Source organism: Choloepus didactylus, chromosome 7 (assembly GCF_015220235.1).
Source record: "Choloepus didactylus isolate mChoDid1 chromosome 7, mChoDid1.pri, whole genome shotgun sequence".
NCBI lineage: Eukaryota > Metazoa > Chordata > Mammalia > Pilosa > Megalonychidae > Choloepus > Choloepus didactylus.
The window spans coordinates 147,657,582-147,683,689 of record NC_051313.1 but is presented as its reverse complement, the minus strand read 5'-3'; the positions used below and the strand labels follow the sequence as shown (position 1 = coordinate 147,683,689).

Below are 26,108 nucleotides of genomic sequence, written 5' to 3'. Positions count from 1 at the left end.
GCTGGTTTGAGTTTTGATGGTGAAGGTGTGTGTCTGAGTCAGGAGGAAACAGAGCCAGTAGGGCTGGCTGCAAAGCCCCAAGCTCAGCCTGGATAGTGACTATTTCCAATGTCATTTTCTTTCCAATCTTTGGTAGTGTCTGAGAAATAAAGTTCCCCTTGCCTGCGAGAGATGCCAACCTGGTTCTGGGTTCCCATAAGAGCTTGGGGACTTACCTTTCTATTCTGTTGGCCATAAACCTATGTTTTGGTGGTAACTCCTGCTAGCACCTTAAACCAGAGTGGGGTGGGACCTTGTGTCCATGTAGGAACTGGCCTCTTCCATCATTTCAAGGACTCATCTCACTTAGCCCCACTCCAAAGATGTCAGACATTGACAATGGGCAAAGCACCTGAAGACTCCACCTACCTGAAGCCCTATACTTCCAAAGGCTGGGCCATTGCCCTCTTTCTAATTCCCTGAATGGTCCTTTCCAGGCACTGGCTGTGACCAAGGCAGGATTCTAGAATCCTTGCATCTTGGAACAGCCAAGGGGTAAAGGTAGCTGGAGGTTCCCATACCTTCATAGATGCAGCTTGTGGGGGTATTGCTTGAGAAGGAAATATTGGATACAGCAGGGGGCCGTCTGGAAGGAGAAACGTGTTTCACTTTGCTCGAGCACTTCCTGCATCTGATTAGAGTGGGAAGGTGTGAGAATGGGCGAGGGAGACGGTCGTTTCTGACGAAAGCAGGGCTATCTCTGCTGACCTCTCTCTCTAGCTGGGCTTGATTTCTAATTTAATTCTTTTTTCCTCTTGTGATTTTTTTTTTTTATTAGCACAGGAAGGTTCTTATGTTTTGTGCTTGCATGTTTTTAAAGCACTCAAATTATTTTCTCTGTTGTTGATTGCATCAGCCGACATCAAGCATTTCTTAAAGGCTGGGGTGCAGAAACTGTAGGCAATGTAATTGGAAAGAAATGCAGAGAACCCTTGGGGGCAAATCATTTGCTAAAGGTGCCCCAGAAGGGGCCAGTGAGGCCTTGCCCTTGCTCTGCAGTTTCCTGAGTTGGGGTGAGGTGGGGTGGGGGGCTTCTAAAAACGGGGTTGGGGAAATTTCTAACATATGAGGGCACCAGGCAGTTTCGAAAGGCAGCAGAGCTCTCCACTTTACATTCTGTGCCTCAGAAGGTCACCCCACAGGAAACATGCTAGATTGATTGATGCTGACAGAGACTTATTTGTGGTAGAAATGAAAGTAATAAACCTCTAAGATTGGGACCCATTCTGGGTGTCACACTTTAAGAGGTGCACTGACAAATTGGAGTGTGTGGGAGAGGGAGGGTTGAACCAAAACCACATTAGATGCCAGACAGATGAAGTCAGGGCAGGTATTTGGCCCCAAATTGAGAATTCTTAAGGAAGATGTGACAGCTGTTTTCAAAATTTGCAAGCCATTAGTTGGAAGAGAAATGGGCCTTATTCTGTGTGGGTCCAGATGACAGAATTCACATCACTGGTAGGATCAAAAGCTAGAAAAATATGTTTTCTAACAATTAAGACCACATGAGCTATCCCATGCCTGGCTTGTTGTGTGATGAGATCTTTGGCAGTAGAAGTCGCTGAAGCAGAGAGCTGTGGGAAGCAATGCAATGGTGCCAGGCGGAAAAGATGTAGGAAACAATGCATTGGTACTAGGTGGAAAAGAGGCTTAGTTTTCTTCATATTAGTACAGAGCCTTTGGTCTCTTGAATGTGAAACCAAGTCTAGAATTCTGTAGGCTCAGTTTTATTCTACTGAAAGCAACAGTTCTGCAGATGAGTGTTAGGCTGGTAAAATCTGTTTGGTAGGGTTGGAAAGGAAGGACCCCATGAAAAGAGGCTTCTTTCAGGACAACATCTGAATCATAATAGGTACTCAATAAATCTGAGTATAATCAATATATGAGGAAGTAGTGTAACCTATAGTTAAGAATTCACAAACGATTATTGAATCATTATACAGATGCTTTTTCTTTTTCTTTTTTTTTTTAACCTTCTAGTATACTGTAGAATAGCCAAAAGTTATTATCTGAACTTACTGAAGTGCACTGAACAAGTCCCAGCCCTTGTTTATACTTGCTATTTTGATAGTAACCACTCTACCTTCCCTTGTTTGAATTAATAAAACCCTTAAACTCCTTAGACTTGGGAAGACATTTTTAGGAAGGGAAGCCATCTGATCTGCTTCATGCTTAGCAATAAACTCTTTGTCTTTGAAACCCCAGTGTCTCAGGAATTGATCTTTTGAGTGCATCAGGCAGAGAACTCCCACTTTTGTTTGGTAGCTGTAGTAGGGCAGAATGATTGAACATTGGGTTCTGGAATCAACCACCCTGTCTCTGAATCTTGGTTCTGCTCTTATAAGCTGTGTCATTTAGGGTAGACCAGTTGACCTCTCAAGGCTCAAATCCTCAGCTAGAGAAGGGAGATAATAATAGCACCTGCCTCACAAAGGTGGTTTTAAGGATTAAATGATAGAAGTCCACGTCAAACCAACCAACTCTGTACTTATCTCATATCCCACACAAGTGGTCAATAAGGAGGTAGTAGCTCCTCGGACATTTTCACTGGAGGATAGATATAAGTTTAGAAAGGACTGAGAGGAAGATAAAGCCCAGCCGGGTCCCTCTTCTCCCAACCTCCACCCCCTAGCTCTTACCGGAACATCTTTCTCTTTGGTTTTGTCACTCCAGGACCATCCAGGTATATCCAGACATTTTTCAGAGTTTCTTTTAAAGGATTGGTGAACCGAACTGTCACAACCATGTCAGAACCAACGATGGGAGAGCCATGGACCTGAGAAACAAGTGTGGGGAGAAGGCAGCTCATTAGCAACAAATGAAACCTCTTTCTGCTCTCTCATCTCCTTAACCATTTTCACTTTTGCTTATGCTTCACAGAATTGTTATTTTTTGGCAATGGAACCAGTGTGATGAGGATGGCTTATTGCTTTGACTGGGGGATACATACTGAGAAAAAGACGGAAAATTACTAATTAGAAACACATTCTTTCTCTCATTATAAAAAACAAGCTACTCATGGTGCAGGTTAATAGCTATGGCCACGAGCTACTCTTTGTCAGCAGGAGGTGGAAATGCATTTGGTGTAGCAACAGCTTACTGTTGGGGACGCTTGCACCTTCAGCGATGCCGGAAGTACAACATGGCCGCTAGAGCTAAGAATAACCTTGAATAGCGTCAGCCTTCTTTACGGAAGTAGTAGTTCGCGCCAAGAGTTGGCGCCTAAACAAGTAGCCGCCCATCTACCATCCACCCCAGCAACAGCTACCACCAATCCCAGACCCCCAGCAACAGCTACCACCAATCCCAGACCGCCACCAGCCCTTGCTAGCCACTCCCCCTCTCTCCTAGAGTATATATACCCTGCCTTCTCAATAAAGATTTGCAGCTTGATCAGAAACCTGTCTTGCTGTCATTTTTCGTGTCTCTTGTCCCATACCATTCCTCCCTCACAGGTATCGAAGTCCCAGTTGATCGTCCCGCGGGCCGGGACAGCTTACTGTGGCTGGGGCAGCCAGGTGAACTCTGCTTCTGGATGGGGCTCAAATTTCCTGCCAGGATGGGGGAATTCCTGTGTTCAAGGGGTAGAAAAATCTCCGGGAGATTTGTACCTTGTAACTTTTAGACATACTGGAAAGAAATATGCCCAAAAGAGGATCCTTAACGTTGAACTTGAGAATGAAAGTCCTGCACACTAAAAGATGCAAAAGACATTTTAATCTGTAGCCACAACATTTGGGTCCGGGAGGGATATAAGGTGATTTGTTGGCAAATTTATCTATAACAATTCTCAGTTTATTGAGGCATGCACTAGAAGTATAGGGTATTTGGCGAAGTGTGACAGGAGATGGTCAGAGTTCAAGGCCAGCTTCAACACTAACTGGCACTGGGGCCTCAGGTAAGTTAGTTAACCTTTCTGAATTGCAGTTTTCTTGTCTGCTGACCCAGACTACTTTTCCTATGGGGTAATCTATGCAGAAGGCTATTACTAGTAGTAGCTTTTAATTTGTTTTACTATGTGCCAGGCACTGTGCAACACACTTGGAACTGTCCACCTTCCCAACATCAGTGCAACGTGCTGAAAAATAGTCAACCAGCCAGAGGACTTTTTTGTTTGTTTCGGGGGCCGTGTGTGCCAAATGGGTGGATTCGCATTAGCTCAAAGTAACTTGGGAATAATCTAATGATAATAATCTTTCCCACTTAAGAAAGAGGTAAAATGAGATCATGCAGATGGCCTGATACATTACAGTTTATACTATTTTTAAAGTAGCAATCTCAGGATAGTTTGTTTTAATTCACCTTGTATTTTAGCCCATTTTGAATTCCAATATCCAACCAGTGCCCAATAAATATTTGTTAAATTAATTTGACTGTTTAATAAAAAAGGAATTTACTGGTTGTTTGTGTTTTCTATATAACAACTCAGACATTATCACACCTTATTCTTTAATCATTGAAAAATATAGAAGAAAAAATAATAATCCATGGAAATGAATCTTTCATATGAATGAAGGCAGATCAAAAGGATATTATCTAGAGAAGGGGACTCTCACTTACTGACTCTAAGCTCAAGAATAAAATCTTACAGTTTTCCTCTTCAAACCATGTCTATGTCTATGGGGTTTCTAAAATCTATAGGAAGAATGAAAATGGTGGTCAATTTCCCATGTTGGCTACTATTTTAATCCCCAACTCTTGTGGTGGAACAGATGGGGAGATGGGTTCAAAGAGTTCAGAGCTAGAGCAAACGTGAATCATGATGGTGATAAGAACAGGTACCATTGAGCAAGAATGTACTGTGTTCCAGGCATGGTGTTCAACATTTTAACCAGTGGTTCTCAATCTGGCATGCACAGTAGGGTCACCCAGGAGAACTTCCAAAAATACTGAAGTCTAGACTCACCCCAAACAATTAAATAAGAATCTCAGTTTATTTTAATCACCCCCATTAATTTCTAAGGACCATGAGAGTTGAGAACCATGTTCACATACATTCTTTCATCAGGCTCTCCTCAACACTACAGATGGATTTGTATAAACTCTAAGAAACTTGGGGACAAGATAGTAATAATGGTTCTTCCCTCAGGAAGAAGAAGTTCTTCTGGACCAGGACTGTTTGTCCAGACTTTCTGTTTTACAGACAGGAAAACTGTGGTTCAGAGAAATGAGTAACCTGCATGAGAATTCAAAGCCTCTAAATGCCCAGGCTGGGTCTCGAGTTCAAGTCTGTCTCACTCCAGAGCCTGAAGTCCAAGACACTGAGGCCAGATGAGCTGGAAAAACCAACAACCCAGCAACAACAACCAACCAAAAACCAGTTTTGTACTCAGGTTCAAATTGCCAGTTGGGGAGTGTATGGTTTGATGCTGCATGTACCCCAGAAAAACATGTTCTGAAGTCTAATCCATTCCTGTAGTTGTGGACCCATCGTAAGTAGGACATTTTGACAAGGCTACTTCAGTTAAGGTGTGAGCCACCTCATTCAAGATGGATCTTAATCCCATTACTGGAGTCCTTTATAAAGGGGGGGGGAGGATTGGGGGAGGAAGAGGAGGGAGGAGTTGGGAGAGAGAGAGAGGGAGAGAAAGAGAGAGAAAGAGCGTCATGGAAGCAAGAAGCTGAAAGCAACCAAACCCAGAAGAGAAGAGAGAGACCAGCAGGTGCCACCATGTGCCTTGTCATGTGGCAGAGGAGCCAAGGATCACCGGCAGCCGGTCTTTGGGAAGAAAGCATTGCCCTGACAATGCCTTGATTTGGACATTTTCTTGGCCTCAAACTGTAGGTGAATAAATTCTCGTTCAAGCCAAACCATTTCATGGTATTTACTTTGTAAGCAGCCTAGGACACTAAAACAGGCAGTAAGGGAGATTTTCAAATTGGTGGGGAGTGTCAGAGTTTGGAGGCACAAGACTGAGCATAAATAAGGTTCAATGGGGGAGGAGACTGGTTGAACAATTGTTAAGCTGGAACATGTACCAGAGTTACTTTTATTGGCTAGTGGGACATGGAGAATGAAAGAACTGGCCTGGTTTGAAGACTGTGGTGGAGCCAAAAGGCACCATGTAGACCAGAGTTTCTCAATCTCAGTGCTCTCGACACTTTGGGCTGAATAATTCTTTGTTTTGAGAGCCCTCCTGTGCATTGTAGGATGTTAGCAGCATCCAGGCCTCTACCCACTAAGATGCCAGCAGCACCTCTCCCCAAGCTGCAACAATCAAACAAATGTCTCCAGACATTGCCAAATGTCTCCTGGGGGGCAAAATACCCCAGGCTGAAAACCACAGGTGTAGACAAATTTGGAAGACAGACTGAATTTTTCCCTTTCTTCACAGGTGTCCTGACTCTATGTCAATGCAGATGTAGAAGGTATAGAAGTGCATAATTATGACACTTTACATAGTACCCTTGGCTTATTTCTCAGGTGTGTCCAACATACTTTTCCTAAATTGAAACAAAATGCCAATAAAATTTTGGATTTTTAAAAAAGTACAAGATAAAAATAACATTTACAAAAGCTCTAAATTGGAGAAAATGGGCTGCTTTAGAGACACTATTGGCAAAAGTATTTGCTATGACATTTTAATTCTTTCTGGGAAAATATTTTGGAGCTCTCTGTTTTCTCTATAGCATGCTAGTACAAGTAAAGGTTCATAACTCCTTAAAAACCTGGTAATAGCTACCGATCATTCCTCCTTTCAGGCATACACAACAGCATATAAAAGATGTATGTACACTACCAGCATGCAGCTTCAGGGGATTCATTTACAGACCCCGAGAGACTATTCATAGACCACTAGGGGCTCACGATCTCGTATACTGTGTTTTATGGGTTGAACTGTGTTCCTGTAAAAGACACGTTCAAATCCTACCCCAGTTCTGTGAATTGACCTTGTTTGGAGATAGGGTCTTTGAAGATGTTATCAGTTAACTGAAGCCAAACTGGATTAGGGTGGGGCCTAATCCAATATAACTGGAGTCTTTTGAAGAAGAGGAGATGTGGACAGAAGCACAGACAGACAGAGGGAGAAGACACATGACAATGGAGGCAGATGCTTCTACAAGCCAGTGTGCCAACAACCGCTGGCAAACCACCAGAAGCTAGGAAGAAGCAAGGAAAGATGCTCCTCTACAGGTTTCAGAAGGAGCATGGCCCTGCTGACACCTTGATTTCCAACCTCTCACCTCTAGAACTGTGAGACGATAAATTTCTGTTGTTTCAGGCCACCAGGTTGTGGTACTTTGTTACAGCAGCCTTAAGAAACAAAGACACCTTGGAAAGCAAAGTGTACTCTTCCAGTTACCAGTAGCAGTGATAGGGAAAATTTAGTAAGTGAACGGCCGTCCATATGTTTGGACCTTCATGGATAGGGCTTTAGATTCGAAGACGATTAGAAGATTGAGCCTTCTCGGATAATTTCGTGTGTCATGCCTAATCAGTGAGCTTGGAGTTATTATTTCGGTAATTAGCTGCATGCATTGGTATATAAATATTGCTCAGGCTTCCTGGGACTGAAGCGGGGAGAAGGCCAGGGAGGGAAAGAGGGTTTCCTTCTCAAAGTGAAGTGTGTGTGTTTTGTAATGAACAAAGATCTGGTGTACCTTTTCTGACATATTGTCTCCTGGACCCAGAATTTAAACTCCTTGCCCCTGCGTACTGAGATAATAATTAACCTTGGAAACTCAAACCCAACCAAATACAGCAGCCCATCAACGTTCAACACTGCACTTTTCTGCTTGGGAAATTCAAGTGGAGGGATTTCACCCCTTCTTTTGAGAAGAATGTAACTTACACAAGGCGTAAGTTGCATGCTGTGTGTTGATTTAAGTGAGATACCCTGCCATGGTATCCGAAATGACAGAAATAATGAATATTTTGGGTGAAAATATCTGTTTGCATTGAATTCTCTTAGGAATCGGCAGTTCCCTTTTCTTTAACACGGCAAAAAGAATTTCATACCACCATAGTTATACTTCTGATTGTCTTGCTGTCATAAAACCTTAAATAAAGGGAGCCTTTGGGCAATCCAGAGAACGTTAGATCAAAAAGAATCTTTTATGTATATTCACTTTAGAGAAAAATATTCATTATTTCAACCAGAGAAAAGGATAAAGCTAATGTCATACTTGGTAACGTCTGAATTCTTCTCTGTATGTTCAATGCCCCCCCCCTTTTTTTTTCCCAGCATTCAATTTAAAATATCTCTGTTTTTAAAAATTGACATATGATGCTTTTCTTTGTCAAACACCATTCACCAATATTGGCATACTGAATTCTTGTTCTTTTTATACTATTTATGATAATAAGCAATTATGCTGACTGTTAAACAAGAAAGTTACTATCATACACATGTACACAAACTTTTTGGAAGAAATTAATCTTTAGGAACACACAAGATATATTTCATTGAGTATATGCTTTAAAGTGCATCATTGTATTCAAAACTGAAAGTGACATGAAGGAAAATGTTGGAAGAAAAGTAAGAATGCATTTAGTTGGCAGTAGGATTCAAGTGACTTACTAGTACACCTAAAAGCCCTATTTCAAATGCTTTCAATCATATATTAAATGCAGTATTGAAAATTTAAGTTTTTTTTTCTCCTACTCAGCGTATGCTTGTTTTTAAACTCTGTTCACTAACACCACTACTGCCTCTCGCTAACACTTAAATTAGTGTTATCTAAATAATGCCATTGGATTTCCTACGGTCAAGCAATGTTCTAAGTCTGCACTGTCCAATATGCTAGCCACTAGCCACATGTGGTGATTTAAATTTGATTAAAGTTCAATAAAATTAAAAATTCATCTCAGTCACATGTTGCTTAATGGCTACATATTGGACAGAGCAGGTTTAGGTCATTCCCATCATTGTAGAAAGTTACACTGGACAGTGCTCTCAGTGATCTATGGATATTTTTAATCCTCACAACTCTACGAGTTATCTCCATGAGTCTTCATTTTACAGACAAGGAAACTGAGTCACAGACAAGTTCACCTTATTAAGAAGTAGGGGAGGTGAGATGCAAATGCAGTCTTTTGCCAGGTCCTTATTAACGACCTTATAACCACTCTAATTAACACCAACAATAACAGTGACCTACATTTAGTTAGCGTTTACTAAGCGATGCAGACATTCACTTTATCATTTTCCTCACATGATCTTATTTAATCTTCCCTAGGACCCTGTGGGCTTGGGGTGGACATTATGATTATTCCCCCCAATCTACGAATATGCAAACTGAACCTTAGAAAATAAATAAAATGCCCAAGCTACAGAGCTAGTAAGTTGGCCAAAACAGGATATAAATCTAGGCCGTTCTGGCTCCGAAACATTCATCTTTAAATATTACACTCTGATCTCTGACAGCAGAGGAACAAAAATAGTAACTTTCTCTCTCTCTTTTTTTTTTTTTTGCTGGGACTAGTCTCTTTATTATCAGAACACTGAAGAATCAATTGCAGCATTACCGTCTTATGTTATCACTAAACCATCAGCTGAGGACAATGATTATAAATTGACCCTGAACAAAATTTGAAAACCCAACTCTTTTTTCTGACTTTATGGGGATTGAATCAGATTCATATGCCAGAGTAAAATGTGATGAGGTCTCCTTGGAGCCCTGATATATATTAATTGATAACAACAGCATTTTCTATTGAGGGTGAAAAAAAAAAAAAAAAAAGCAGGGTCATTCTTTAAGATAAGCAGGAGCCCAAACAGAGGGGGATTATATTGGGTATTCTTGATGTTTTTCTTTTTGGGCATGTCTCTTTTTAAAATTAAAAAAAAAACAGAAAACACATGGAGAAAATTATATTCTAGGTAACCCAGTTACCAGTGATTTTGTATTTTCATCCTCAGAATACACATTGTTCTGTAGCTATACTGGGGGGATGGAGGTAGGGGTTGGAACTGCATACCTTTATGCTGGCAGGGTTCACTCGTAAACAGGGTCTTTTAATAAGCAAGCACATAGATGTTCTCCTAACTGACGGGTGCACATAATGGCTGATTCTTTGGCCATGGTCTTCTGTGACCAACAGCTGTGATGGGAGACAGAGTCAGCTGCCCAGGCACGGCAAAGCCAAGGCTGAAGGTGCCCTACCCAGGATCTCCCTGGGGTGGGCAGGCGAAGCTGAGTGGAAAGCACACTGGATTCAGGGGATGTGGCTGTGTGTCCTTGGGCAAGTTGCTTGATCTCTCTGGGCTTCAGTTCCTCATGTGGTTATTGGGATGTTTCACTGTAATATTACATGTGAAATGATGTGGCAGAGTATCTGAAATACACTAGCATTTGTTGAATCTGAGGTTTAAAGGAAGAAAATGCTCAACATCAGAACCCATCTGATTTGCCCTATGGGGGTTGATGCAATCATGTCTCTCAGGTACTGGAGAAGAGAACCACAAAAGAGAGAAGCTGGTGCCCCCCCACCAACCCTTTTTAAAGAGGAAGTGGAGGGCGTGTGCCCTCCCACTGAAGGGCTGTGGAGACAGCTAAGGTCTTGCCATGGAGTGGTGGGAAAAGGGAAACAGGTTTGGTTGGAGACACTGAGGGGGAGGAAATGGTTCAGGATTCAGGGCATCATTAGAACATGATAATCTTTGTTTATGTTTTCAGACCTGATTAAAAATTTGGGATTTTTAGGTTCTCATAGAACAAAATGAAACCACAGTTTTGTTTCACAACTTACCCAGTCGTTACATTTGGGGGGGTTCTCCAAATTTTAATTTTTTCCTCCAGGGGTCTGGGCATGCACAATAGGGAGAATGATTGTTCTGCAGCCAGCCTCAAGGGTTTGCTCACTACAGTTTGTGGATGTCTAATAAAAGGCTCCAGTTACAAAAATAGAACATAAGAGGCTAGGAGGTGTTAAGAAGAAACAAGACAGCGTCTGCGTCAGAATTGGTTTGGAGGTGGAGCCAGAGCCAGGATGCTTCTGAGCGGACTGGAGGAGGACACCCATTTATTGCGTGGATCCTGCTCCCCGGGGCGGCACGGTCTGGTGATTGCCCAGGGGGCTGGGGTTTGGTCCTTCCGCGGTCTTGCACCCCACCCATCCCAGACTGACCGCAGTCTACCCAGGATGCCTGTGGGCCTGGGGTGGAGCCCACCCAGAGGACGTCCAGGCACCCTCTCCAGGGGTCGGCAGCAGCACTTCCTGGTGTGACTGCTGTGACGCCCCCTGGTGGACGTCGCGGGGGCCGCACGGGCGTACAAACACCGTGGAGGTGATTTCTACGAAGGAAGCGTCTTTCCCAGGCACCGTGTCCCCGCTTGTCCTTGCAAGCGGACAGCCTCGGTGGTGGCCAACTCAGGCTACAATAGAGCAGCTGTGCTCTTGAGACAGATCAAGGTAGCAATAAATTTTCCGCAATTCAAAGAAAAAGTAAAAAAAAACACAACTCTTGGTGTTTACTGCAACTTATTAACTGCACAAAGGGAGCACCAAAAAACTATTTGTTGAATGAATGAATGAATGAACGAATGACTAAACAAAAGGGTGAATAAATACTGGAAAGTTCTTTTAGCCAACAGAACAAATAAGTAAGAGGCACATGCATGTTAACAGAAAATCTTGGGAACAGTCAATTGTTCTCATTTGAAAAGCTTTTTTTTTTTTTTCTTTTTTAATTTTGGGTCACCTGTTTGCTCATGATTGTAATTTTTTTTATCCCATACATATAATGTGGCTATATGTTCTTCTGGTAGAATTCACCATGGTTTATATGACAAAATTAGTTCTATCAGTGTTTCATGGAGTTCTGCAAAAGACGCAGGACTTCTACACGATGCTGAAGAATGCACCCACGCCTTCCAGGTGTGTTGGTACCTAAGCTGTTCTAGAAGGGGCATGTGTGTGGAATGGCTTGTTTCCCAGATACAGAAGGAAAGTCATCTGAGAAACGGTGAATGCTGCCCCTCTCTCCCCACAGCATTATGCCAGAGTCTTCAAGACAGTCTCCCCCTCCTTGGAGGGCTGTCTCTGCTCCAAGCAGTTCTCAGACGTGTGGATGTGGGATTCCCAGGCAGAGATGGGATGAGGGAGGGAGGAGGGACATTTATTAGCTAATTTATGGGGCTAAGCATTTTCACACACATTATGACAGATGTTAGTTCTTGCAAAAACTTTGTATTTCATAGTCCCTACATTGTAAGCTCTTACAGCAGTTAACTCTGTCCCTGAATTGTAATGCCTATCTCTAAACTTTGAGATGCTGATCCCCTAGCGTATAACCTGATTGGTCTCTGGAACAATGCATATCTCTGAGACACGTGAAACTCAGAGCTAGAGCTTGGCAGATATGAATGTCAGTATTAGTGCATACAGCCACTGTCAAAAAAAAAAAAAAAAAAAGCTGAAAAAGAGCCCAGACTTCAATTAGTGATATGAATGAAGCAGGTCTGGTTAAGACCAGGGCAAGCCAGGCCAAAGGGTAAAGGTTGAAACTGATTGTGTTTTAAAACTTCAACTTCCATATGAGACCAAGGGAATAGATATCTATTTGGTACAGGATCTAAATTTTCTAAACAGTACAACTCTACAGTCGATTTGTTCAAACACCGCAATTGCATGGAACTTTGAATAGGAAGTGAGATACGGTAGGTTAGTATAGGCTGGAGTGAAATAGTGACACATCCCAGAGTAATTTGGGCAGATAATAAAAAATATATTTACAGCCTCCCCCTCCCCAGCCCCGAGGATCTGGGGGAAGGTGCGGATGTGTTGGACATCCTCACCTGGACTGGTGTCGATGTTGTCACAAACATTGGGACTGGCGGTTTGATGTGCTGAGCCCTCGAGCATGGGACTTGCCCTTATGAAGCTCATTACCACAAAGGAGAGTCTAAAGTTGTATGTAATGGTGCCTAAGAGTCTCCCCTTGAGTACCTCTTTGTTGCTCAGATGTGGCCCTCTCTCTCTCTAACTGAGCCATCTCGACAGGTGAACTCGCTGCCCTCCCCCCTACATGGGACCCGACTCCCAGGTGTGTAAATCTCCCTGGCAATGCAGAGTATGACTCCCGGGGATGAATGTGGACCCGGCATCGTGGGACTGAGAGTATCTTCTTGACCAAAAGGGGGATGCAAAATGAGACGAAATAGTTTCAGTGGCTGAGAGATTTCAAATGGAGTCGAGAGGTCACTCTGGTGGACATTCTTATGCTATATAGATAATACCTCTTAGGTTTTAATGTATTGGAATAGCTAGAAGTAAATATCTGAAACTACCAAACTCCAACCCAGCAGTCTGGACTCCTGAAGACAATTATATAATAATGTAGATTACAAGGGGTGACAGTGTGATTGTGAAGACCTTGTGGATCACACCCCCTTTATCTAGTGTATGGATGAGTGGAGGAATGGGGATAAAAACTAAAGGACAAATGGGGTGGGATGGGGGGATGATTTGGGTGTTCTTTTTTCACTTTTATTTTTTATTCTTGTTCTGGTTCTTTCTGATGTAAGGAAAATGTTCAGAGATAGATTGTGGTGATGAATGCATAACTATGTTATCATACTGTGGACAGTGGATTGTGTACCATGGATGATTGTATGGTGTGTAAATGTATTTCAATAAAACTGAATTTAATTAAAAAAAAGAAACTTTTGTATTTCATATATTGTAATTAATAGTAGGAGTATTAGTAGTAGTAATATTTACTTTGCACAGGGTGCATGTGAGAGAGAAAGAGAGAGAGAGAGGAAAGCAAAGTGGGTGGAGAGTAGGCAAGACTGGTGGGAGCTAACAGTAAGAGTTGGTCTTTATTGAGAACTTACGATCATGGCACTGTGCTAAACTCTTTATAAGGATTACTTCAGTTTTCGCTCCCAGGAACCCAATGAGGTCAGTGCTATCATTGACCCCATTTTACTTTGGAGGTGATTAAGCAATTAGCTCAGGGGAGCCCACGTAGAATTATGAGCCCAGGTGGTCAGACTTTGGCCATCTCTGAGCCACTGTGTTTTTCTGTCTCTCTAACAAAAGGGTCTGCAGGCATCCTTTTCGGTTTTCTAGCTATAGTTATTTGCATGGGGACATGAAAACTGTAAAACCTGCACTGCTAACTGAAAACGTGAGCTATGATCCCACCAGAACACTGCTCCCCATATTTTAGGTGACAGATTCCAGACCAACCAGTCTCAAGTCTGGAGATCAGTTGAATTCCCTCTGCTGCCCCAACCCTCTCCAAAAAAGCAGCTGCTCATAAAAATTTTGCATGCTGGTGAGCTTTCTCCTAACTGAAAGCATTTTGCAACAATCAACATGTGGGGAAGGCTGAGAAAAAGTCTATGTCTGGTTTTAATAAAATACACTTTTCTCATCAAAATATTTTGATAGCATGGAAAAAGAGATATGTGATCATTAAAGTTTAGTGGAACGTCTCTCCCTGTCTTTTCCTTATGAGGATTACAGGCAAAGAAGGCACCAGAAAGAGTTATCTGGGTGCACAACTGAATCCAATCCCCATCTTGATGGCCACGGTATGTGTGTGTGTGTGTGTGTGGCGGGGGTGAAATCCAAGACTGGGTCCATTGGGAGGCAAGAACATGTAACCACCCACCTAAATACTATGGCTGACCATGAGCTTTTTCACCCCATTTGCATGGTGGTAACCAAGACTTGGAATCAGACAGATGGCCCAATATTGTTCCAAGTTGGCCTATATTTGCTCCAAAAGGGGAGCTAAGCAAGAACCAGAGAAACTAGCTGCCAAACAATTCCAGTGGGGGAGATGCTCCATCCCAAGGCTGAGCTGGGGACTGCCAGACAAAGACAGCGCTTTGGGTAAAGGCTCTGAAGAGAAGGGAGAAAGAAGAGTTTGCAAGTCTTGAGAGGGCAGACTTGACAATAATGTTGCATTCATGCCCTAAAATTTTCACATAGTCAATTACAAAGCTCTCATCCAGAAATTTTAACCTCACCTCCAAATGGCCCGAGGCTGCCTTTCTAGATTTATCTTCACTAGTCTGTACTCCCAGTCTCCTCACCAGTCAAGGCAGGTTTCTAGCTGCTCCCCACACCTGCCATTTGCCTCACTCCTTCTTTCTCTTATTTATATTTTTTCAGTGACCTGGAATGGTTTCTCCATCTGTCTTTGCTGGTTGTAATATTACCTATTCATTGAGAATCGATTATCATTCTACAGTCTTAATTCTTGATACCCCACTCTACTCAAACCTGAGTGAACTCTCCTTCCTTGAAACACACAAAACCCTTCCTTGAAACACAAAACCTTCTGCTGTCTCTGAATGTTCCAGTGTCAAAGAAATGTAGCCTGGTGCTTTTCTCAATTTCGTGCTGTCGTCTGAGTACTTCACAGCTTGGAAAGGTTCTCTCCTGAGACCTTCACAGGAACAAGCCATAATTAGGTAGAACATGTAGACCTTGTCTCTGTGGGGAAAGCTTCCAGGGTTGAGTTCATGAATGAGCCTTGGTTCAACATCCCCACCAGAGTGGAAAAGGGCCCTCCAACATGCAGGCTGAGAGAGGCCTGCCAGTGTATTGGCCTGAGTGCCCCAAAGAGCCCGCCATGATGGCATTCTTCCCATTTGTAGAGTGGTGGGCTGACTGATCCTGGTTATACTACCCAGCATCTTAGGACATTCAATCAGTGTTCTCACAGTCTGACCAAACCTCTGGGAACACTCAAAGCCCACTTCTTGGCTTTGGACTGGTCTCTAATTCTGCCTGCAGACCCTGCAAATCCTCACCTTGATTCTGTCTCTTATGGCCTCCTGAGCAGAGAGGCCATGATGGGTCCTGACTGTGGGTGGTAATTGGGATGAAAGAACCAAAGAGAAACCGTTATTTCTAGTTATTCTAGAAATGAAGGCCCTGGTGTCTTGCTCCTTCATAGTCATTTCATGTCTGTGGGTTTGGATGTGCCTCAGCTCAGGGCAGTTCATTGCATGGAGACTCAAAGCACCAGCCAGATGTGACCAGCACAGGAGAAACAGGAGAGTAAGCGGGTCTGAACCCCAACTCTCAGTCGGACAGCTGGGGCTGGAGTCCCACTCCACCACTTGCTCAGCTGTATGACTTTTGACCAGTTATACAGCCTTGCTGTTCGTCAGTTTTCTCATCTGCAAAGTGGTGATACCAGTACTATCTACCTAGTAAGGTTGTTGTTGAGTGCTGGAAATGAAATAATGCATGTAAAGGACTTTGATAATGGTGCCTTGAACCCAAGTACTCAATGAAAGCTGCCATTCTGAATGCTACAAAATAGTTATTTGCTTTACAAATGATTCACAGCACATATCCTTTAAGAAACAAGGTACCCTATGACCCCCTTGGTCAGGATCATTTAAAATGTGATACACTTTATAAAATTTTGCTTTATCTACCATCTTCAGAAATGCAGCTTAGCAAGGTCTGTGCACGTCGCTCTTAAGACACTTCACGAAGAATATTCTCCAGAGACTAGGGAAGATCTCTAAGCCTTGGGCTGCGTGAGGTGTCACACCCACGGTCCCCACTAGAGGCCTGGGTTCCTGCTCACAGGGAGATGTAGGTGTCTCAGGGATGTGGCTATAGATGCAGCCAAATGCTATTGCCGGGCCCTTAAGAAATGGGAGCACAGAGGCAACCACGTCTTGTCTTCCATTCCCACCCTCAGCCCTCCCCTTTCCAAGTCCCTTGAACCATCTGGCATTTGGGTAGAAATTTATGGTGGTTTCTGGAGACGCAATGTTAAAACCATTAGTCAAACAGGCACAACTACTTTATGGGGCTAGAAGTCCTTCCCTGTGTCTGGTTTTTGCCAGAGACCAGCTCCAGCTCCCATGAAGGAAACCATTCCCATGGCTGATGGTTAGGTTAGTGATGGGGAGGTAGATGGGATTAGTGACTGGAGAAGCCACGAGGAAACTTTCTGGGATGCGGGAAAGCCTCTTTATCTTGATCTGGCTAATGGTTACAAGGGTGTATCAATATATAAAAAGTCACTGTCTTCAAGCTAAACATTTCAATGTGTGCATTTTACTGTATACCTATTATACCTCAATTAAAAATATTACTAGCCAAACTGCAGGTGGGCAGATGATGCAGGCAGCTTACTTTTCTTACGCCATGTCTGGCCCACTTTATTCTGGAGACACTGAGAGTTTTAAGTATCTGCATACATGACACATCTTTATCTTCCTCCACAAGTGTGTTTATACCCACAGGCTCTATTTATATCTGCAGCCACATCTATATATTTAAATCTGGGGAAGAGAGAAGAGTGTTATATGTGTGTGTCTATATATAGGATGGTTTACTTCTTTCAAAGAACAGAAGGCTCCTGGCTCCATTTTTCGAAGCAGCACGCACATTCCGTCACGCGCACTGAGCCCTGACGACAGCCTTGTCTTTCTCCCTTGTCGGAGATGCTAAAACTGACCTTGATGATGACCTTGGGGATTGTCAGCACGATGGACTTCTGCTTGGCCAGAATCTGCTTGGTCTCGTTGACACGGGCCGTGACGAAGAAGTGCAGGGAGGCCTGTTCCAGCAGCTCACCCATGTACTCACCAGATCGGATCAGCACCTCCTCTCTCTTGACTGGCAGGGGGAAAAACAAACAAGTGAGGCGTTGAGACCTGAGATGGGATCTGTTTTATTTTCCCTCAAGTTCTTCTATCTCTCCCACATTAGCATAGCACCAACCCAGGACCCAGCAAAGGAGGGGGCAAATGGAACCAAGAGTCAACTGGGGACAAGCTCTCCTGCTTTGGTAAAGAGTGTGTGTGCTGGAGCTTTCAAAACAATGCTTAGCTGCTGTAAGATAGAATGCCATGACCAAGATGTCTACAACTGAGGACTGAGATTTTGAGAATGGAGAGTGGTCCTGTCTCCAATCACACCAGCTAGGCTGTGGATGGTGAATTCTATCCTGTGGCCACAGCAGCGAGACTCTGTTTGGCTGCATTGCTCATTCTCTATCACTCCCACATCCCACGGCTCCTGATTCTAGAGATGAGAGGGCAGTTCTGACCGAGCCATGCTCAAATGTAGCATTGGCAGCTACCTGATCTGAGCCCGGCTGTGGGGAAGCACATCGGCCTGCCAGCCCAGCACGGCGGCGGGTGACTCACTCCTCCATCACCCCCCTACAGCACAGACCACATAAACGTTTTCATAAAATTAACTTCCCCATTGCTTCCCTGCCCACTGCCTGGCTTTTGCCAGAGTCCTCCTCCAGCTCCCATGAAGGCAACCATTCCCATGGCCGATGGTTTCAAATGCAGAGGGTAGTTGATTCTAGCCATCTGTACTGAGCAGCAGTTCTGTAATGTGTCTGGGTGCATAAGACATAGCTCTTGAGGCAGTGACTCCAGAACACCAGGGAAGGGTTCCTGGACTTGTGGGCTCACAGGCTAAGGGGTGCATCCAGCACCCCAGTCCTGGGTGGGAGCTCTCGGACACTGGGATTGATCTGGGGTGACTTGCCCTGGGCCTGGAAGACCAACAGTCTGGAAAAAGGCTTGGCCTTGAGACAGTACTTCAACTTCAAGGTCTCTGCACACAGAAGCAGGTGCTGTAGTCACTAATTGAATAGTTCCACTAGTCCTCTAATTGAAGAGTTCCTAATCTGCACATTACAATCATCTGGGGGGTGTTTAAAAACCTGCCACACTGGATCCCACTCCATGCCAATTAAAACAGAATCTTCTGAGGTGGGGGTTGGGGTGTCATAATCTTTAAAAGTTTCCTGGTAGACTGTAACATGCAGCCAGGGTTGAGAAGCTTGGCCCCAACAACAGATGAGTACCCACAGAATGAGCCCTGGAGAAAGCCTTGGTCAAAGTGGAAGGTGTAGACATCCTGGCCTAGCACCTTGGCTACTTCAAGTGTGCTCCACAGGGGGCTTGTTGGAAATGCAGGTTCTCTGATCTCCTGAATTAGGATCTGCATTATAATAAGATCCCAAATGATGTATATTAAAGTTTGAGCAGCACTAGGAGACAGGAGGTTCTCACAGCAGACAGAAGGGAGTTGGGGCACAGCCTGGGTGGAGTTAGGATGGTTCCTCAGTTTTAAAATTGAAAGTCCTGCTTCCTGGGAACCCATCAGTCTCTGGCAAACCAAAACCATTGGTCACTCTGGACCAGTGGTTGCCAGATGGAGGAGGAAGGAGAGGATTTTGTCCTTAGGGGTCGTTTGGCAATGTCTGGAGATATTTTGGGTTGTCACACCTGGGACAGGGGATGCTATTGGCATCCAGTGGGCAGAAGCCAGGGATCCTGCTAACCATCCTACAATGCACAGGGCAGAACACACCACAAATATTATCTGGCCCCAAATATCACTTGTACCATGGGTTTCCCTAGACTAGGAGGAGTTATTAGAATGTATTAGTCCATCCTAGACAAGTACTAAACAGTGGTTTGATTCCTGGGGCAGTTCTTTTCCATTTGGAAACCTTTGAAGCTATGACCTTGCCTTGACCTTGGCCCCTGCCTTCTGCCCTTTGGAACGACCATCTCACATTTGTCTTCTCTGGGCCCGAACCTGGACCCAGCTTCTTCCATGGCTCCCCTATCAGTTAGTTGTCCAGACACACGAGGCTCTGCTCTGGCCCTAAATCAGACACAACCCGAGCTGAGCAATGTGACCTGGTTCTCACTTGGCCTCGGATCTGGATGGATGGGGTGGCAAAGCGACAGGCCTTGAGAAACATGCATTTGCCTCTAGCTGCCTCCAGTAATAATAGTGAGGACTTCCTTTGGTTATATCTAGACGGATGTGTTTGGCCACTGGGCCTCTTTAGGTGGTGGGCTGTGCCTGACTTCTTTCTAACAATCTTTGCGGAGGCTCTTGCTACCCTTATCATTTCAGCATCAGGTCCCCTTTATTCTCTTAGGTCAAAAATTCCCTAAATCTTAGAACTAAAGAAACTGGGCTGAGCTTCAGAGCCCAAGAGAATGGTTCTCCTGAAATAGTGTGTTATGTAAGTGCTGTGTCCTGCCACTTGAACAAGAAATTGTTCCAGATAAAGTTTATTAAACGTGGCAAGAGAGAGAATAGATTTTCATTCTATGAGTGGAGGAGCTGGGATGCTGCCAATATCATTTACTGTGTCTGGGGAAAGCCAAGGGGGACACAAACTGGAGTTGTATCATCTCTTTTCCAAAAACCAAAGAAAACTTTAGTGGAAAGGATAGCACCTTTGAAGGTCCTGGAAAGTTGACCTTATTCAAATCTTCCAAGGGGATTCCAGCCCACACATTTCCGTTAATCATCAATCTGGAAAGTATGTCTTCGTTTCTACTTGGAAAACTCCCTTTTTCCATAGAGCCACCTAGAAATGCATGTCTTTCACCTGCTTGGTCAGGGTCTAGAATTATGTTGCATATGAATAATAGTTTATTGCATATGATCAATGCCACTACCTGAAGTTCCCTTCAAATTACTCAGGGCAAGTCTCGGGGTGGCCTGAGTGGGTGGGACCTGGGTTACTATGGAGTCAGGCTCAGGTTTGGTCAGCCTTCCCTGGATGGAAGACTGAGAGGGATACTATATTATGCCAGTGTGGCCCATGAATTCATATGAGCTCAGAATTTTATTGGATTAGAGTGAAGAAGAAGGAGATGGAGAGATCGGACACCATGAGATGGGGAAGGCAGCTGTGTAGTTCCCTACTGAGGGATGTTGGGGGCAACAGCCCTGTTGGACTCCAGGTACCAGAGAGTGTGAGTAAGGGACCTGGCCCACATGGGTCCAACATGTCCATAGGGTTTGCTTACTGTCATTGCCTGAGTGAGACCTGGGTTCTAGCATCTGCTTTGCCTCTCATTGCTATGTGTGACCTTGAAGACACCATCTCACCCCACTGGCTTCTCCAAGTATAAAAATGTTGGATGTTAACATGACCCTAGAGCTAAGCTTGCACATATGTTACCTCGTTTAATCCCTTCTGCATTCCCTCTCGCTCAACTACACATCCAAGCCATCAGCCAACCCAGTGGGCTCTACCTTGAGAACATCTCCAGGTCTGTCTAGTGCACCACACCTCCACCACCAGCACAACCACCATATCTCACCTGAGCTATTGCAAAAGCATCCTTCCTTGTCTCTGGCCTTCAGCCCTGGTTCCCCTATAATCTATTCTCAACATAGGAACCAGAGTGATCTTCGAAACCTAGCATGGATCATACCACACTTCTGCTCAAAGCCCTCTAATGGCTTCTCAATTCACTTAGAATAAAAGCCTACAATTCAGGGGCCTACAATTCCTTATGTGGCATGCACCCCACCCTTCTCCCCCCTGCCACCTCTGCTCCAGATGCTGGTCTCCTTACTGCTCATCAGATGAATCGATACACTCTTGCACTTACAGTTTCTTCTCCATGGAATGCTCTACCCCAAGATATCCACAGGGTTCACTCTTGCCCCCTGTCAGGTCTTTGTTAAATGTCACCCTTTTAGAGAGGTTTTCCAACCACCCCACTTCACCTCACCCCACCAGCACACCCTTTCCTCTTTAACCTGATTTAAGTTTTTCTATTGCACTTATCACCACCTGACATACAATATATTCACTGATCCGACTGTTTATTGTCTGGTTCCCTCACTAGACTATGAGCTCCATGAAGGCAGGGACTTATGTTTTGTTTATTGCAATATCCCCAGAACAAAACAGTGCCTGAACTTGCGAGCACTAAGTAAAGATTTGGGGAATGAATAATAACCTTGGGATGGGGGTGGTATTATCCCCATTTACAGATGAGGACAGCGAGCCCAGATTGCTTGAGTAACTTGCTGAGGGTCACACAGCTAATAGTTGATACAGTCAAAATTTATATTTGTCTAAGTCCAGATGTGCCTAATTCCAGGACAGGCTCTCTAAGATCCCAAGTGTCTAATGCCTCTAAAAAATTATGGTGACTCTTAAATACTTTATAGTGACTCTAATTTTCCTATAAGAATTACCTTTCTGAACGCTACCTAGGGAGAGGAAAAGAGATAAATCTCTCAGTGTCCAAAGAAAATACTCTACAGATTTCTTAATTGTTAGCTACTTTACTGAAGCTAGCTTCTGGTACATTTGGGTAAGTTTTTCGGAATTAGGATTTTTAGGAAGAGTTTCCAAATTTGGGGGGTAATATCTTTCTTGAAACTTCACCAAGGGAACTGTGTGTTATAACTGCCACCACATCCAGAAGCTTAAGGCTATTGAACAAGTTATTTGGGTACCCCAGGGGGCATTTTAGTATTGCTTGCCTCTGCTTTGTAAAAATCAGTATACATATATCTTTTTTTTTGTACATTATTACAATTAATCATTTCAATATATATCTGTAACTTTGGTTACAAGTACCAAAGGGTGGGCCAGGGTGGGCCTCATGGTATGTTAGACAAAACAACCATTTTATTCCTCCATAAATAAGGCAAAGAAAACTTTTGACTCTCAAGAGGATATCTGAGGTCTTAAATTGCAAACTGAACTACAGTCCAAAAAGCAAAAGCTTTTTTCTGTTGTTGTTTTAAAGTATCCAAAGAGCACAAAATTAAAAAAAAGTACAAATCCATTAAAAATGCCTATCACCACCAATAAAGTGGTGCCACATGGCAGGTTAAAGGAAACTCGATGTCCTGAAAGATTCCAAGCCCTTTCCAACCTGCTGTATCTGACGACCTGTTTGGCGGGACCGTGTTTCTTTTGGCTGACTTGCTCTGCCAGGTGTGTGGCCAACTGCTGTGCTCCCTAAATGCTAGTATCCCAGGCCCTGTGATAAGTCAAAATGACCATCCCAAATGCAAGCTGAGGCCTGGCCATCCCAATATTGTCAAAAACATTCTGGAATTTTATAGTGAAAACACAAAAGCATGGAAGGACATGTTTGTGAGGGAGGCTGGAAGAGATTGGGGATGAGAGGGGCAGAGGAGACAGAGCCCTTGGAGATGTCTGCACTGCATGGCCTCCATCTCCTGTCTCCCCTCCCAGTATCCAGCTGCCTTCCCTCCTTGCACATCAGAGAGACCATTTGTCTGCAGAGCCTGGAGCTCCAGGCTTGCTAAATAGTAGAGAAACACACGATTCCTGCTGGGCAGCCCCCCCAAAGCCTTCCCTAAGTTGAGAGAGGAACCACTGGAGGCCTGCTTTCTGAGATGCACCATTTAGACCCATGCTTCACAAATTTTGCTGAATCCCCTGTGGATTCTGATTCAGCAGGTCTCCAGAGCAGCCTGTGATTCTGCATGTCTGACAAGCTCCCAAGAATGCCGATGCTCTGACCCATGGTGAATGGCAAGAATTTAAGACACATTTAACTTCCATGACTCATGGAACACTATCTAGGTTTGCTCACTTCTACGCATGAGACATGAAGATGAACGTTGAGACTTCTCTAGAACTGGTGGGTTCTCCCTAGTGGCTCATTCTCCTGAGCTCTAGGGGAAGACTTTCACTGGGACAGAGAGTGGGGTCAATCCCTGCTCTGGAGGGAACGACACCCTGTTAGCTTACCGGATAAGGGTTCCAGCATCACATCAAATGTCTGGTTCTTGAATTCTGTCTTTGCCACCCCGGTATAGAAGGTGATGTTGCCTGAGAGGTAGGCCAAGATGGTGTGGCTGCTGGAGCTGTTGTTCTGGAATGTGATGATGATTTTGATGTCTTGTCCCAGCACGGTATTTTCCACTTTGAAATCCATGTCAACATCGGTCCTCGATTTGATGATGCCCTCTGTGTTTAGGGGCTTTTTAGCTCCATACATCAGGGCTGTCTCTAGAGCCAGTCTCTCTTCTTCCTGACCTAGGAAAAGGGCAGAAATAAAACAGTGTCAGGGAAAAAGATGTGACCCATTGAAGAGAAAGTAACATTAATAATCTCATATTGTGCACTGGGCCATGAGCTTGTTGGATGGCCCCATTAAACTCCAGCCTCCCTTGGAGGCAGGTGTTCGCTTTAGAGGTTGTCTTTCCGGTGCCATCATTTTAGGATTCAGTAGGTAAAGCTGGTAAAATCCACCTCTTCTCAAACCGTGGCTTTCAATTTGCTTCACTTTCTGAGTCCTTGCCATCTACTTCAAATTTGGGGATCTCTAAGCAAACATTCTGGAAATAATTGACTCTTCCCATTCCACCTTCTGCAACAATATGGGTTTTCTTCTATTTAGGGTCCCCCCAACAATGCCTGCCTCCCTCATCTCTCCTTCCACTTTGGTCCTGTCTCACTTGCTCCTTGCTGAGCTGACCCGTCGTCCCCACCTTCTTCTGTTGCCATTTGTTCTGGGCAGAATGCAGAGCCCACTCAGATCCAGCAAGAGGTTAAGAGACATTCCCTGCAAATAAAGACTCTAAGGTCAGATCCCCCAAGGGAACACAGTGTTCCCCAGAACCTCTGGGATACTCACAGCATCAAAAGTTCTGAGATCACACCCTACAGCAAAGATTCTTGTTTATTTTCCTTTAAAAGGAGATTTCCCAAACTCATCTGACACAGAACAGAGCTTTTTGAGGCACATCTTTTGGCATCTGGTGGGTGCACTGAATTTCTAACTGAGTATGAGAGGCATGTGCTGTGTTTAAGAAAATGTCCTGTGTGGGTTTCTGAGGTGGTAAGTGGAGGAGATAAAGAGTAGGGAGAGGAAGAGAAGGGGTGAGGCTTGGAAGAAGGAAAATATAGCTTTGGGCAGATGAGGAAGTGGAAAATCCAGAAACAACAAGTAAGGCTCCAGACACTGACAAACTGGGCTAAAATTCCTCACAGCACTCTAGATAAAAAGCTTGGCCTTTGGGGAGCAAGGCTGGGGAAGCTGTAGTGGGAAATCGCTATTCTTTTATCATCCTACACACCTTTGGGTATACTCAGTGTATTGAGGAGGATAGAGAGAAAGGCGTATTCTTAGGCTGGTAAAAACTAGACATGGGAAAGGCTTGCAAAAAGAAAATCACTTAAACTAAAATTGGCGGCTTTTATCATCATGCTAATTATAAGATATTGGCCTCTGAATATGACTGGTGTTCCTAAAAGCAGAGGAGATCTGGATGGTCAGTAGGAGATGGATGGGGAGGGAAGTGGCCATGTGACAGAAGCAGAGAGTGAGGGATGGAATCCAGTACACCACCGCCAGGATGCTACAGATTTTGGAGAAAGCATGTTCCAGGTGACACCATGATGTTGGACTTCTAGGCTCCAAAATTGGGAGACAATAAACTGTTGTTTTTTTTAAAAAAACATATCGGCTTCCACTTTCCCCAGTTCATCACTAAATGTGATGGAGATGAGTAGGCCAATCACTATAATAGCTGTCACTGAGAGCTCTGTGACAGCCTGGTGGTAAGTGCTTATCGTGCATCATCTCATTTAATTCTCTAAGAACCACGCAAGGCAGGCATTACTATTACCATCCACTTCCTCATTTGTAAAAGGAGGGAGCCCACTTCATAGGGTTGTTTGGATGAGAGAGAATTTATGCAGATTGCCTGGACATGGTAGATGTTGAACACATGGAAGCTACTATTACTCTGCAAAGACAGAGGAAATGTCAGCAGGTGTTGCAAACCAACGTGAACATGTATTTGTGTGTTTGTGCTTATTAACAATTTCTCAGATCATGAAGATGGCATGAACATGCACAAAACAATTGGTCTAGGATGAGCCTTGGCTGGAGCACATGTTTACAGATCAATAGGAGGGAGCTAATTTAATGATAAAGGGAAGGAGGGGTTATGAAAATAAAAGTACAGACATCATCTGGTGTAACAGCAGTGAGAAAGAGAGCACTAATGATTATCGTATTGGACGAGAACCAAACAGACATTTAGGCAAAACACAGGAGGCAAATGCTAGTGGCAGAAACATGCACGGGGGAGAGGAGCTGAGACTGCAGAAGTGAGGGAAGGGGCAGTGAAAGACTTGTGGCAGCTATGAGAAACCGTATGGCAGGTCATAGATGGAGAAACTCTAGCTGCTTTTTGGAAGGCCCCTGAAACTGCCCACCCAAGTTAAGGTGAAGGAAATGCAGGTAAAGCCTGCCCCTGTGGGCAGAGGACTGCCAGGTGTAGGAAGGCTGGGGTTGCTGGAGCAAGTGCAAGCCCAGATAGGAAAGAGTTTCAGGATTTTTTTAGAGCC

General features: G+C 44.1%; 1 protein-coding gene across 1 annotated transcript in view; it reads right to left on the bottom strand.

Moving 5' to 3' along the window:
- F13A1 (coagulation factor XIII A chain) overlaps positions 1 to 26,108 on the bottom strand; it is a 194,560-nt gene that overhangs the window by 8,053 nt on the left and 160,399 nt on the right. Inside the window, 3 exon segments of the mRNA XM_037844511.1 lie at positions 2,679 to 2,815; positions 17,430 to 17,590; positions 23,499 to 23,786. Coding sequence (XP_037700439.1) covers positions 2,679 to 2,815; positions 17,430 to 17,590; positions 23,499 to 23,786 — 586 coding nt within the window.